This window comes from Triplophysa rosa, linkage group LG9 (assembly GCF_024868665.1).
Source record: "Triplophysa rosa linkage group LG9, Trosa_1v2, whole genome shotgun sequence".
NCBI classification, from domain to species: domain Eukaryota; kingdom Metazoa; phylum Chordata; class Actinopteri; order Cypriniformes; family Nemacheilidae; genus Triplophysa; species Triplophysa rosa.
Genome location: NC_079898.1, coordinates 7,879,225 through 7,895,151, shown reverse-complemented (window position 1 = coordinate 7,895,151; position 15,927 = coordinate 7,879,225). Strand labels below are relative to the sequence as shown.

General features: G+C 36.8%; 2 protein-coding genes across 5 annotated transcripts in view; one reads left to right on the top strand and one right to left on the bottom strand.

Moving 5' to 3' along the window:
- The first annotated feature begins 134 nt into the window (after positions 1–134).
- Positions 135–3,559, top strand: wu:fj16a03 (uncharacterized protein LOC335475 homolog). The gene is made up of 3 exons (XM_057342388.1): positions 135–260; positions 1,741–1,839; positions 2,791–3,559. Exons 1-3 carry the CDS (start codon positions 212–214, stop codon positions 2,874–2,876), a joined length of 234 nt encoding a protein of 77 aa, XP_057198371.1. The 5' UTR covers positions 135–211; the 3' UTR covers positions 2,877–3,559.
- A 4,725-nt stretch (positions 3,560–8,284) lies between these two features.
- Positions 8,285–15,927, bottom strand: part of LOC130558901 (echinoderm microtubule-associated protein-like 4) — a 76,762-nt gene continuing 69,119 nt past the window's right edge. For all 4 annotated transcript variants that reach the window (XM_057341612.1, XM_057341611.1, XM_057341610.1 and 1 more), the window contains 4 exons: positions 13,897–13,984; positions 13,585–13,683; positions 11,208–11,338; positions 8,285–10,936 (listed from right to left, as the gene is read on the bottom strand). In XM_057341612.1, the coding sequence (XP_057197595.1) occupies positions 10,442–10,936; positions 11,208–11,338; positions 13,585–13,683; positions 13,897–13,984 (813 nt within the window). In that variant the 3' untranslated portion in view covers positions 8,285–10,441. The remainder of the gene's footprint in view (positions 10,937–11,207; positions 11,339–13,584; positions 13,684–13,896; positions 13,985–15,927) is intronic.

Below are 15,927 nucleotides of genomic sequence, written 5' to 3'. Positions count from 1 at the left end.
TTGTGTCATGACCCCATCCCTTCAAAGAACAATTAATCATTCTTTGTTTCCGAAAGTATCCCAGGAGATAAGACTGCTTACACTTTGCACACTGCGTGTATGTGTCTTTGCGAGTGCCTTGAGCACGTGACCTGTGTCTGTAACACTATATAAGTAAACTCAGACTCCAACAGACAAACTAGCCAAACAAGAGTGAATCAACATCATAAAGATGATGAAGGCTTGGCTCGTTCTGCTTCTGCTGATGCCTGTCTGCACAGGTCAGTAACTTACCAAATTATTTTAGGTATAATCAAGGTGTCATTTGCTCAGAATAGACACTATTTCTAACAATGAAGACTTTCACAGCCACATTTATCATTATTATTATTATTATCATCAGAAATATATTATTTGTTTTTATTATTTGTGTATTATCTATTATGTTTCTGATGTTTTGGTAGCTTTTACATAAGAGTGCACTTTTATACAATTGCTTGTAAAGTTTCTAATTTGTAAGTTGTTTTGATACAACTTCTGCTTAAGCATCTGCTTAATGAATAAAAATTATTGTACATATTGCATGTTACTACAGCATTACCTAAAAAGTAATGACGACCCTTAGAAAAATGTAATTGCTCAGAAGTTGCTCTTTCATCTCTTATGAGATTTAATGGAGTTCTCAGTTGTGTTTCATTTACATTTACATTTACGCATTCGGCAGATGCTTTTATCCAAAGCGACTTACATTGCATTGTCCTATACATTTGTTTCTGACTATATGCAATCCCCTGGGATCGAAACTACGACCTTGGCATTGCTAGTGCCATGCCCTAACCACTGAGCCACAGGAAAGCGTTTCATATAATATTAACTTAAAGGTGGGGTAACCGATTTCCGAATTATGCTTTAGACAACTGAGTCGGGCCGAGTACCAAAACAACCTTGTAGCCAATCAGCAGTAAGGTGCACAGGACGGACATTAGTCGAGCCGAGCGCTGACGAAAGCAAAAGATGGTGGTAAGGTTGTGTTTGTTTTGGTGATTTGAACATCAAGAGAAATCGGACACCCCGCCTTTAAAGGATCACAAAAAATAAAATCTCCTAAAATTGCTTTTTATATTAAATAATAATAAAAATGTCAAAAATGTCAATAATATTTACTTTTGATGGCAAACTCGAGTTCAACACTGTTGAGATCTCTTCTGAAACTCTAATGACATTTTTGGTTGTTTTTCTCAGGAGAAATATATGAGATGCACAAGACTTTTTTCATTTTTTCAAGTTTTCATTTCATCTCATCTCGTTGATGTCTAGGATCTAGGATTAGGAAATAAATGAGATCTCATCTGTGAATTGTCTTTCTTTTATGGGCATAACAATGAAAAACAGGCTATTATTATATTTATTATTTATATATTTATTTATATTATATTTATATAGGCAGCTTCCAAAATATTGGTCTGTGGTTTTTGTTAGTTGCCTAATACTTTATTCAGTACTTAAAAAATACATTAGTGTGAATACTGTATAGCGTTAATTGTATATTGTAAGATGTAATAGATGTAAAATTTAGTATGATATAGTGAATATATCCGATAGTAATACCACGGTACTTTAAGATATAACATATTTTAGAGATTAACTTAACCAATCATATATCATGGTATTAACAAGGTAATCAAATGAGATTTAACAAATACCATGGTAATATCATGCAGTCCAGTAACTAAAAGTAAATTTTTTGTGTGTGTGGTTTAGCTGACCATTATATTGAGTGCTATGGCGAGGACTTCCTGATGGTGAGGAACATGGTTCTTCAATGCAGAAGTAAAGTTCCTCAAGCCTGTTACACCAGAGGTAAGCGAGTCCACACCCTGGCATTATATCAAGTGCAGATCCAGGGCACATAACCGGTTCATGTGTATCTATTACACAATCAGCTCAAACAAATAATCAGACAAATCCAGGACATTCATCTTCATGCTTGAACTGAGGAATGGTTTCAAAATAAATGCACATATTGACCCATGAGTAAGAGATCATGATCAGGGACAATTGTAACGTTTTATTCAACAACTAAAAGTCTCTAGCTGCTATCATTTGGTAAATTAAATATATGGTCTCTCTAATGCGAACCCAACTCAGAATAATAATGCTTTTGAAAGTTCATTAGTACTAAATCGTTTTCACCTTTATACTGTGTATGTAATAAAGTGCACTCAGAAGAAGTGGTGTTTCAGTGTTGAATAGATTCATATATATACAATCACAAGACATAACACAAACTATAAGAACTAAAAACAGACATGAGCTCACCCACAGTTTAAGTCTTTTTACTAAAATATATTTATTATTTAACTAGAATTTTAAATGAAATGTTACAATTCAATCATGCAATGATTGTTTCATATTGTAACAAATGTTACAATGTAAAAAGGTTATTCTAAAATCTAAAAGGTAACATTTTTCTTCTGCAGTAGCTACCGGTGACAGTAGTAAGTACCTATCAACAACCCAGAAATAAAATAGTTGTACGTTTTTAATGTAACATTTCGGACAAATAGAAAGCTACTGGACATTCAATTTTGTTGTTTAACATTTCTTACAAAGTGAATTACAATGTAGGTCCTTTTTTCTCATGAAGAGTGAAAACTTCACAGAGCATATACTGTAATTGTCAGTCCAGCCAGATTGAGATTCCCCCCATTGCCGTCTCAATCCTTTCAATCCCTTCAATCCCACAAGGAAGAAAACATTTAAAATATGAGTTATTGTAGGCCTATATCTGACCTGATATCTCTTCCACAGGAACTGGAGAGAAAGGGTGTGTAAGCCTGGCATTCTGTCAGAGGAAAGGCTGGAAATGTTGTTATGAAAGCCGGTGCAATGCTTGATGTTTACAACAGAGGATGCTGCTGAAGACCAATTTTTATGCCTTAATTACACTTTTTCTTTCTTTTTTAATATATATTTGACAAAATTGAAAGTAAAAAAAGTAATTGCAATAATATAGTTATAATAAAGTAGAAGATGTCTACTTGTGTAAACGACACAGTATTAATGAATTCATTCAGTTTAAAGGTTTGGACAGTATTGTGCTGCATATCCCTTGTGAAAAATAAATATACTAAAATGTATTTGAAATACATTTATTTCATGCTAAGTATACTGCAAATCCGTTTACATCTTATGTACTTGATGAAAATACACTGCGATTGTATTTGTGGTATAATACATTGGTATACTTAAAGTATGCTAAATTGGAACAATTAATTTTGCACTTCATATACTTTAATTGTGCAGAAATAGTGCTGAAATCCAACTAAAGATACATTTAAGTGTATTTGATTGTGCTAAAGTGGAACTACTGCAAGTATGCGTCAGGTACACTTTAAATATCTTGCATTGTAAGATTGATTTTATAAAAAAATCACAAAATCCTTAAAAACACAGGCTTAATATGAAGAAATGTGCATTGTTTATAAGTAGTACTCCAAATAAAGTTTAATTATAATTTTATATCAGTAAGTCATGTCAGTAAATATGTTAATACATTAAACTATACTAAGTATGAAATAAATGCATTTTAAATTAATTGTTTTTTTTACTAGGGATATACTGCAATCTTAAAGTAATAATACATAAAAAATCATAATTTTTCCTACCAAGCTTGTGATTTTCTGCTTAAGGTTTAAAAGGTGGTCTGTTATCTTAAGTACAATTGTGTCCACAATTATGTGTGAAGAAAACGAGTTCTGGGGCCTCATTTATAAAACGTGCGTATGCACAGATTTGATCGTAGAGTGTGCGTACGCAAAAATCCACGGGAACTGTCATATTCATAAAAACGGTCTTTGACGTGGCAAAGTGCTTAGCGACACGTCAGGGTCTGAGCAGACGTACGCACCTTTGCTTGTCCGAGTGCTGCGGATTTTTGGAAAATAAGTCCTTCTTGCCGCTCGTATTTGGATTTGGACGTTGACATGTGCCCTTTCTTAATGACATGAATTAGCCATCTGTAAAAGGCGGAGATCTGAAACTGTTCAGCTGCACGCAATTTCAAGCTTATTTGCGATTTATAGATTTCACATCTGATAGGTATACGTGTTTTCTGTGCGTACGTTCGTTCTATGAATCACACGCACTTTGAGAAATGATCGTAAAGTCAAATTCAGGACGCTTTCTATGCAGCGTTTTATAAATGAGGCCCATGATGTCCGAAATGGATATGTTGAACTTTTGCCATGTTTTCACAGCAAACGCATGCACACACACAGGTGCAGAGATGAAGATATGTGTGCGTAGGACAGAAAGACTTTGGCCTGGTGATTTATTTATTTGAACAGTGAAAGAACAGACAATTTCACTGTGAGAAAACCAGTCTCTCTCTCTCTATGAGGTGTGCTGTAGAGAGTTCATTACCTCTCTGATTCTCTCTCAAACACACACGCACACACAAGCACGCACGCACACACACACACACACACACACACACACACACACACACACACACACACACACACGCGCAGGCACACAAACACACACTCACGAACGCATACACACGCACACACACACGCACGCACACGCACGCACGCGCACACACGCACACACACACACACACACACACACACACACACACACACACACACACACATGTCTGGTTTACTATCTCCGTGGGGACAGTCCATAGGCGTAATGTTTTTTATACTGTACAAACTGTATATTCTATCCCCTATCCCTAACCCTAAACCTAAAGATCATAGAACACTTTTTGCATTTTTAGATTTTAAAAAAATATTGTTCTGTACAATTTATAAGCTTTTTTGCCCATGGGGACCTCAATTTTGACACGAGTCCCCATGTGTTGGTGTGTATTCAGGTTTAGGTCCCCACCGGGACATACAAACATGAACACACACACACACACACACACACACACACACACACACACACACACGCACACACACACACACACAATAAATTGATAAAGAACATAAAGGTTCAAACTCCATCAAGATTAAAGGTACACAAAGTAATGTTTTGGCAAAAGATAAGACAGTGGACTTTAACACACAAGGTTTAAACATAATAAAACAATGTATGATTTATTGTTTGTTTATTTTTGCAGTTTAGCCCATGTAGTTAATACAATAAGGTGCAACTGGCCAATGAATTTTCGTCTTTTTGTAAAAAGTGACTGGTAGTTGATAGGTCACAGATACATGTCAGCCAGGTGTTTTTCACATTTATGTAGAACCAAAAAGCTTCTTGGTATCCACAGATTTTCATCTTGTGCAAGTTTCATTTACTGGTGAAATTACTTGGTGCATGTTGGAGTCTACAACACAAACATTTCTGACGAAACATCTATAAGAAAACAAACCAAATCCAAATCCATTGGAATACTAAATAGGACAAAACATTGAACAAAAACATATATTTGCATTGTGAGGTCATAGTTCTATACGTCACTTGTGTGGAAGTGAGGGGTCATATGTGTTACAAATGAGATCAAAAAGGACAGTAAAACGTGTCAATTATTACGAACCAACAAATTGTTTAAAGTTGCATGTTTTAAAATTGGTTGACTTTGTTATTTTTTTACCGCACAGTTAATGTATAAAGTTGATAATAATTTACTTTCAAACTGTATCCAGAGGATGTTCGAAACAAGAGAAAGTCAGTATAAAGTACGAGGAATGTATATGTTTAAAATAAATAAGGTACAAATATAAAAAACAGGTCTTTCAAAAGGGTTAATTTGTGCCATAACTGTGACATGGAACTAAAATTATGTAAATAAAAATTACTTAATTGCAATTAGCAAATTTAAAGGTTCAGTGTATTGAATTAAGCGGCATCTAGTGGTGAGGTTGTGAATTGCAACCAACGGCTCACTCCACCGCTCACTCTCCCTTTCGACGCGTTATGGTGGCTGACACAGAACTGATGTCGTCACATTTTTGCGAGATAACATATTTACGAAATGGGCTCTGTGGAGCAGTTTGTCCGTTTATTGCTATACTGTAGAAACAACATGGTGAATTCCATGCATGGGGACGCAGTGTATGTACAAATAGAAATAGCTCATTTTAAGGTTATAAAAACATAACGCTTCATTATGTAAGGTCTTTATACACCTCTGAACACATATTATATTGCATTTCTGTCAATAGATCCTCCAAAAAATGACACACTAGACCTTTAAGGAAATATTTAAAATTAAGGTGATAAATATTACGACTCAATATGAATAAGTTGTGTACTGTTTGTTTTATTAAATTATTGAAGTAACGACTGGAATGTTTACTTTTGGAATTATGTATGTTAGGTTAAATGTAAGTACATTTTGGGATATGTTTTATGTAATCGTTTTGCTTTATCTTGTTTTATCAAAATTCAGTGACAAAGTGATGCTTTTCAGATAAACTTGTATTAAAGGTAGGCATAATAAGCAAAGGCTTCAGCCTACCTTTTCGGTTATATTGTATATTTTTATTTTATTTACTGTGAAAAGTTGTCAGTGAGGACTGAAATAAACATCAAATAAACAAAGCATCTCTGTAAGAAATAACAAGGGTGTGTTTACCATGTTTCTTTATTTTCTAAAATCTTCTGTACTGTTCTTCCCATTGACAAGAATGCATACGAGACAGATTGGCTCAAACTTTGTCACGAGAAAACATTCTACATTCGTTTACATTTTACTATTTGCATCGGGTTCATTATTATTGTTTCATATCATGTATGTTTTATCAATAAACTTTGAGCTTCTGTATACCATGAGGATTAGATTAAACACCCTGCTGATGCAAGGCATTTGAAAGTCCGAAGATGTATTCAACCCCAATGTTTCATTAAAGTGTAGATACAATCACTGGCTGTGTGTTTTCGCTCTCTCTCTCGCTCTCTCTCTGTATGTCTTGGATATTAAAACAGCAGTCTCTCTCCTCAATGGTGATCATTAATACAATGATATCAATACCTATATCACTTCAGGTGTTTTCCCCTTCAGTACTTCCAACTCACTTACCATTCTTTCTAAATAACAAGGCAAATAATCTGTGACATTCATGAAACATTTCTGTACAGCACTTTATTCGACTAACCAGTTTCTCAACTAAACAAGTTGAGAAATCACCAGTATGATCGTACTTGGACGACACACAACTTACACAGAAAACCCCAGAGTCACACTCGACGTCAGTGACCATTTCGCCAAACTGAGCTACACATCAGGCAACGGTGCAACATTCCCATGCCAGAAGGCCACTGTACCTACTGCAGATGAAACAATCCCTTAGCTTTGTCATGGATAAAAAAGCTTCTCTTTGTAGCTAAATAATGTAAAAGAATCATTCCAGAGTACCTCCCTTCCTTCAAAATATCATACATTCAGGCACACCAATATATACACTACAAAACCAGCTCTGAATGCAGCAACAAAGTTGAAAAACATCTTGGGAAAAAGTGACGCCACACAATCCTGTAAAGCTTTGGAGCGTTTGAGAGTGTCAAGAAATATTGCCGTGAAACCTGAATTAGTCCAAAATGGCAAAAAAGTTTAAAAAAAAAAAGGTTAACTGCAGACCAGTTGAAGGGCACATCTTCCAGGAGAACTCGAGCATTGTTGCAAAAAATATATATGTTGTATGTGCCTGCTTTGCATTGTCTACTTTTGCACGATATTCTTCTGCAGTTTATTAGCTTAAGATATAGCAAACGGTCAAGAAATTTGCACTGAATGCAATTTGCATGGTGCAGTAATTATTGGATTAAGGCGTAATGTCATTAAAAATTACAATAACTACAACACATTTGGTGCCTTGTTTTAAACTTGATTCATGGTGGTTAGTGATGCAATAAAAACTGTTTACTGAATCTAGAATCACATAAACAATCTTTTGTCATTCAATCTGCTATAAACACATTCAAAGCCGTCTAGTCATCTCATGCACTTGAACAACACATTTCCTTCAATACTGAAACCAACTGAATGTTGGCATGCAGCTATGTAAACACATTACAAAATATTGTAATTTATTTCATTCATTATAATAAACAACATGTACAAATTACTGTAAGTATCCGAGTCAGAATTCTCAAAACCAACACCATCGCATCCCGAAAAACATGCTTTCGGTGCCTCGTGCCTTTGTACACAGACTGCCTCAATGTGTTTTAGTGGCCTGCAATGCTGGATGAACATCAGAGGTTGCCTCCAGCGACTGATCCGAGATCTGCATTCATACAATATGCCGTTGGACTGGGTAGCCTCAGCTACAATGAAATCATATTCATCTGAAAACCACATTTTTCACTTTTATTACAGAAAAACAGACCCGATTCATTTGCAAATTAGATTTTTGATCAAAAACATTTGCTGTTCTTTAACCAGCTCTTGAGGCAACTCCCAACTCTTCAGCCATATCCTTGTGTCTAGCTCTTTTGTCGGAAATGAAGTGATTCATCTGATGATACTGAGGCATAAGTTACTGTAGAGGACAGCAGAGGAGAAAATCTGTTCCGCATACGGTTTGATCTTCAATGGGTGGCAGTCGAACATCCATCTCGTCACGCGATGTTGAGGGAAACAACAACAAAAAAAGGAGAGCAATCCTTTACAAAATGACTATGGCGGTATCACATGGTAAAATCATGGTAATGTAACATTTATCTGATATGATCTGAGGACGTTACAAGACAGAAATTATGGGATATGAATTGCCGCAAATTCAGGTACTCTCAATGTCAAGTCTCCTGAATGTATTTTAAGGGATACCATGGTGTTACCACAGTACCATAATTACATAAAAACAACAACATAAAACATGGCAATTTTACTTTTTGGTACTATTTTTGTAAGCGTTAAAGAAAGAAGTGGGGAAAACATTATGCTTTATTATTTCGGTTGCTCCGATCCTGAGAAGTTTTCTGCGGAATGAAAAAAGCGCCAACTTGCGCGCACATACACACACACTCATACTCACGCGCACATTTAAGACTTGTTTAATCGTTCTCTCTCAATGGATAAAAAAACAAGAACATCTCAGTCCATGATCGAAATGACAAGAAAAACAGTCCCACAATGAAAGCTAAAAACAATTCAGTCTCAGTGAGAGGACAGAATCATCGAAATCAAGAGTTAAAACTGATGGCGTGAAAACGGAGATCTCCAGTCCAACAGTGAAAAATTCAGGAGATGTGAGGGTGGCATGATGTTTTCAGACAGAAAGGTGAGGCTTTCGTGATCTTTTTTGTATCATTTGAGAAAGAAATATGAGAGCTTTGTAATACGGGCAGGCTGTCGCCATGCATATGTGTTTGAGCTTGTTTGGGTTAAGCTGCGGTCATGTTGAATGAAGTGTGTTGTTGTTATTCTGTTAAGCGGCCGTAATCCTGCACTTTTCAGGCCAAGTTGAAATTCAAGATGGCTGTTTCGATTTGCTGAAGCAGCTCATGGGATGAAAGAGGTCCTTTGGCCTGACCAGGGTTGGCGGGGTCATTAACCTGTGTGCAAATGTCCTGATCTTGTTGTTTTGGGTTCCGAGAGCTATTTAATACGATTCAGACCAATTTAAACCCAATCTACCACCAATTTTAATAAAGGGTGAGAGAATAAGAAAAACTGATTTTTCAAGGTCACCCAAATTCTATCACTCGTCCTGAATTGAAACGCTATACAAATGGGGATTGGAATTGACCAAATTACATTGCAAAATTTTGAGTACATTCTAGTACATTAAAGGGATGGTTCACCCAAAAATGACAAATTCTGTCATCATTTACTCACCATCTGGTCATTTCAAACCTACCGAACAACAGCGGTACTCATTCACTTCTATTGTATGGACAAAAAAACCCCAATGCACGTCAATGGGTACAGCCTTTGTTCGGTTACCAACAATCTTCAAAACATCTTCTTTTGTGTTCTGCAGAAGAATGAAAGACATACAGGTTTGAAATGAAAAGAGGGTGAGTAAATGATGACAGAACTTCTCATTTTTGGGTGAACTATCCCTTTTAAATTGTATTATAACTGAACGCAAAGAATCAAATTCATGACACGTGTCTTTGGATCTAAAAGTGGTAAATCATAAAACATTACGTTTCCTGATCTAAAATTCTTCTTTTTAATTGTACTATTACAAAATCACAGTTTGTGGTGCTTTTATGTTCATGTGTATTAGTGTTTGTGTCAGTGTCAGTCCGCTAAATCTTCCCAAATCGTTCCAATCCTCTCACCATTCGACCCAAACCAATGCCTCCGCAACCACATCCAATGAACATAACGTCAACAAAACTAAGACACAAAACGAAAAACTAGATCAGATAAAAAAACGAGGAGACCCTGCTTTTGAACTCCAACAGAATGGTGACAGTGACATGCTGGTGCCGTGGGCAGGGTGTCGAGCAGGCAAGAGAGGGGCCGGACCACCGTTACAATAACATCACCCTCTTATAAAGGTGGATTAAAGGGTGTGCCCTCATCACTCGGCGTGGCCGTATCATCGCTAGGCTCTAGGCTGTCCTTGGGGCTCAGGGTGCTGTCGGAAGGGGGTGTGACCTCGTCAGAAAGAGGCGGGGTTTCTGGGGAGCCGTCCTGCTGTCCGTTAGGAGTGGCCGTGTCTAATGATTCGGTAGGCGTGGGAGGGGGTGTGTTGGTGTCGGGTTGGGTGCTGATGGGCAGCGACATGGGCACGGGGACAGGCTCAGTAGGAGTCTGGGGTTTGCTGGGTATTGACGGCAGGCTGCGAGGTGTAGAGTTGTGCATCAGAGAATCGCTCAGGCCCAAGCTGGAGTCGCTATGCACCAGGGACGAGGTCTTCTCCACTAGACGCCACTGCATGATGCTTGTGTCCTTGCCGCCCGTTGAAATCAGGTGAGCGTCATTGTGCATGAAGCTCACGTTTGTCACGTGACTGCTGTGGGCGCTGTACTTGAGGCTTGGGGCCTGCGTTTGAATTAAAAATGGTATTACCATTCATTGGTATTTTAAATACACATAGTATTCTGAATTAAAAAAAATACTTTAAACAAACTCATTGACAAATTTTTGATTGACAAAAAGCTCTCTCATTTGTAAGCCAATTTGGATAAAAGCGTCTGCTAAATCCATAAATGTAAATTGAAAACCAAAAAATCATGCATCTTATTGTATCGCTGTCATCTGATCGCATCATTTTTCAAAATGACGACAGTGAATATTACATGCGGTGACTGACCTTGGGTCTGGAGCAGGGGTAATGGAAAAGGTGCACTTTGCAGAAGTCATCAGCCAGAGCGATCACCTTCCTGTTGTGGGATCGCATCAAAGCATTGATATCTGTCCCATCTGAGCCCTCCGGCCAAACACCTGTTCAACAGCAGACACCAAAACACATTTATGTACTGTACAACTATGAGCCAAAACACACCTCACTGGAATATCCTCTTATATTTACTCTTATATCCTCTAATAGTCACAGGTCAACGAGCGGCTTTCAAAGTCAAACTTATTGATCTGTTTGAGACCTTGCTCAATGTTCAGTGATTCAATACTAAATAAAAAGTCACTATACATACAGTTGTTTATTAGTAGTTTTGTGGGTTGTGGGTTTAGTTTAAAAGTCTAACAAGATTATATTTGCACTGGATAAATGTTTTTGATTTATGTTGAACATGACATACTTTAACAGCAGCATAAAGAGAATGCCCTAAAGTTGCTTCAACAGTCAAGAGACTATTGAATGTCCTATCAAACAACTGATTGTAAATGGATCAGCAGTCAGTTATAAAATCACCAGCAGGAGGCAGAAGAACACCAGCTACAGTAAAGGACTCGCACATGCAAATAGACAGTCATAGAAAAACACATTTACACACAGAGATAGACACACACACACACACACACACACACACACACACAAAGAGACAGACATATACAGACAGACACTTATACAAAGACGGACAAAGACATAGCCGCAGGACAAAATAAGAGACCTTTCCAGTTTTGATTTAATCATCATTTCGAGGTGTATTGTGGCTATTCCAGTTCAGTGTTTATTGAATTTAAACAGAAACAAACCTCAGGAATGACATAAATTACCCAACAGTAATGTGAAAAATTGAGAGAATGCAAAGACGCATTCAAGTTGTGAAAAAAATCTGACATATTCCATCATATGGGCAATTCTGTGAAAATTGTCAACCTTAGCATGAAACAAATACTATACTTTTTTACTATAGTTTTTACTATACTTATAGCACAGATGTCAACATTTGGTGGTTCAAACACCATGTCAGGTCTCTCTTTAAGTTTTTAAAGCATTCGTTTTAGTTTTAGTGCATGATTTTTCATGGTCAGGTAAGTGCCACATGAAAAATAAAATAAAGTAACAATTTGATATTCTATGAAGAGGCATCCCTTCTCCATTTGTTGGGTGTTATTGCTTCTGGTTTATGCATTTTAATTCACAGAAATCCTACAAAGTTTGTTGTCTCCCAAAAACCGTGTCCTTCTTCATCACATCCATAACGCATGTTCAGAAAAATTCAGAAAAACTGAAAATAATTTAGAGCGGTCTCTAAATTGTTTCCACAGTTCTATTTATATGACAGATATCAATAGACAGACAACTGAAGTCTTGGTGGTTCAATTACAATCCTATAGACACTTATTTGTTTTTAGACATTGAAATATAAAATCAACATCCTATGAAACTACATACATTTTTCATGTTTTTCTATCATTTTTTTGCTTTTACATATTTTTTTCTATTTCTATATTATTTACTTTATTATTTTCTCTATTTGTTCAGATTTTGTTCTTACTATCTCTACTGATTTGTGCTTAATGTATTGTGTAAAGCTGCTTTTCAACAATGCAAGTTTTGAAAAGCATAATTTACACAACATTTGAAGTGAACATAGTTAGACAGACAGACATACACAGTCTGTATAATTTATCACAAAATAGCACTGCCTCAAATCTTTTGGCACAGTGCTGCGAGATTAAACATTACTACAAATTATTTTCCAGGCCAATAAAGTGCTCAAATATGTGGAGTTGTGGTCAAGACTTCGCCCTGTGCCTGTGTGTGCAACAGTGTGAATGCTGATGTCTGCAGTATTACAGACACGACGGCTCGCTGTGCTCATGATAGACTGACATTTGTGTGGGATGATCTAGTTTCTGTTATCAAAAGTTTCATAAAGTCGCTCAGAACTTTGAACAAAATTACACACAGACACATGATAATTGTAAAACTTCAGCGGAAAAGATTGACTGACATTTAGACTTTATAATAAAGGTGACGAGCATCCATTATAATTGTGTGAGAGAGATAGTGACTAAGACCCCCTTGAGATTTAACCGCTGACAGGAAATGACCGTGAAATACAGCGTAGAGTTACCAGACACACATTTGGAAAAACATCAAAACGACACACACAAAACTTGTAGTTCATTCCTTTTTCATATGGTGTCTACGCACATATATATCGATATGTATATATCGTGGTATATACACACACATACACATACACACACACACACACACACACACACACACACAAATAAATGTAATGCTTTGAACGATGCATTAATGTGCAGTTACTGACCAAAGACGTGGAATCCCAGCACACAGGTGTAGGTGGCCCAGTCGATGTCCTTACACTCAGAGCGGTTACGAATCAACTTACAACCATTTGGAATGTCCCCTGAAAAAGAGCCGTAATGAAAGAGCAGAAAACGCTAAATGAAACACTGCAAATGTTATTTTGTTTTCAACCCAAATATGACTGGAAATGAATGTTTCAGGAGGAAAGCGAGCCAGAGAGAACGTGTGAGAGAGCAACTACTGTGTGAGTAAGCTGGAAGTGTACACTGAACTCTATCCCCACTTCTCATGAAACAATGGTTAAGCCACTTACAGTAAAGGATTTCATAGTCTCCTGAGTTGGACATGATGAACTTGTTGTCAGGGGACCAGTCAAGATGTGTAATGTAGCTGGAATGTCCCTGAGGAGAGAAATGAAATTGTAAAATGACAAAGCAGAAAGAACACATTTCACACTGTACCAAGTGACGAATCCAAATGAACTCTTATTGATTACAAAGTTGCTTGAATTCAATTCAGAAGTGAGAACCAATGACATTGTGTTTGACACAAAGCGATTATCCTCCGATTTGTTAGTATGGGTGGGAATCTGTGTTTGTTTGACTTGTCCTTAGATGACAAACTAACCCTCTCACATGTGCACGGACATGCACAATTTTAGCCGTGAAGATGCACACACAAGCTGATTTTGTTTTTTTATTTAATTATCATTACTTTCTTATTTTCTTCACAAATAATTTTACTGTGTCAGCATAACAATAAAAGAGGTGAAAAAACTTTTATTCAATTATTTTGGAATTTTGTGTAAATTTGTGTAACATTTTTAGGGTTGTTAAATGATTAATCGCGATTAATCGCACCCAGAGTCAAAGTTTGTGTTCCCATAATATATGTCTGCGTTCTTTGCAAATTTATTTTGTATTTATAAACGCATACACAATACACATACAGTTACATATTTCGGAAATATTTGCATGTATATATATAATATAATTTAAATTAAATATAAACATCATTTTTATATTTTATATATCATCGCTATCGTCGAATCCTCGTATCTCCAAAACCATTATTTTTCAGGAAGTTAAAAAAACTGCATATTTTTTGAGTTATTAAACATTGTATCGTTAAAGTTGGTATTATACCTTATATTGCTATCATATACTGTTGTGTACCAACATTAACACAACATTTCCCCAAAACCATGTTTAATCGGAGATACAAGGTTTATGACTTGGGAGCAGGGAGATACGAGATTACGCTGTCATTGATAAGAATGGTACGGACACAGACGTCGCTGCTGCCAGCAGTGTTCATAAAAGTCTGCGGTCGCATTGAGCCTTTTGACAAGAGACGAGGCTTTAAAAGCTAATGAAAGCTAATGATTGTGGTTACATACATCTTCCTAAACTCTATTTTAAACGTTAGAGCTATGAGTGATGCAATACCAAAATAAAACGTTAAACAGGCTGTCTAATATAGGTGGAAATTAATCTGCACGCAAATAAAGTCGGCGGTCGCGTTGAGCCTCTTGACAAGAGAAAAAGATTCAATCATTAACCAAAGCTAACGACTGTGGTTACATACATCTTCCTAAACTCTATTTTAAAGGTTTAAGAACTATAAGTGATGTAATACAAAAAACGATGAGCTGACTAGGCTGTAATAGGCGGAAATTAGCCGAATCTGCTCGCAAATTTACCTTCGTGGCTCACGGGCTTCCTTCTGCACCGAAGCATTACAGCTATCGATTTTTAACAAAACAGACCTACTCAAATGTATCTAACCTAACTATTTTCACTCGTTATTGTCTAAAAAACTTTCAATCAGGAGACGTAATGCCGAGAAGCTCCCGCGGAGTGAAGAAGAGGTGGAGTTACGAGACTTCTCAGACAGTTGAAGTGTCCAATGGAGTTAAGAGATTTGCTCTCAAGCTATTTTCAACACTTTAGATTGGTTATTAATTTGTAAAAATAACAGACCCACATGGGGACTGACCAATAGCATCGATTTGTGAAAAAATATGAAATTGACCAAATTTGGACATAGGAGGTTTCCGCCCGACAGCGACGATATGTGTTTATAAATACAACATTAATATGCACAGTGCACAGGCAAACATTATGTAAACACAAACGTTTATTCTGGACCCGATTAATCGCGATTAATCATGTAACAGCCCTGTCTGACTGCATGTCTGTGAGTAACAGGGTGGAACTATGTTAACAGACACATGTGCGAGCAGTCTGCCAGCATCAATAACATCACAGACCAGACTTCCCATAATGTCTGTACTCCCACTGGACCCTGTCAGGACTGCTGAAATAGAGACTCGCTTTTATTC

What these genes read in the sequence shown, in the direction of transcription:
- wu:fj16a03 (XM_057342388.1), top strand. Translation starts at nt 212, where the DNA reads ATGATGAAGGCTTGGCTCGTTCTGCTTCTGCTGATGCCTGTCTGCACA. An exon ending in GCTGATGCCTGTCTGCACAG is followed by an intron (nt 261 to 1,740) that starts GTCAGTAACTTA and finishes TGTGTGGTTTAG; the next exon opens with CTGACCATTATATTGAGTGC. An exon ending in TCAAGCCTGTTACACCAGAG is followed by an intron (nt 1,840 to 2,790) that starts GTAAGCGAGTCC and finishes TCTCTTCCACAG; the next exon opens with GAACTGGAGAGAAAGGGTGT.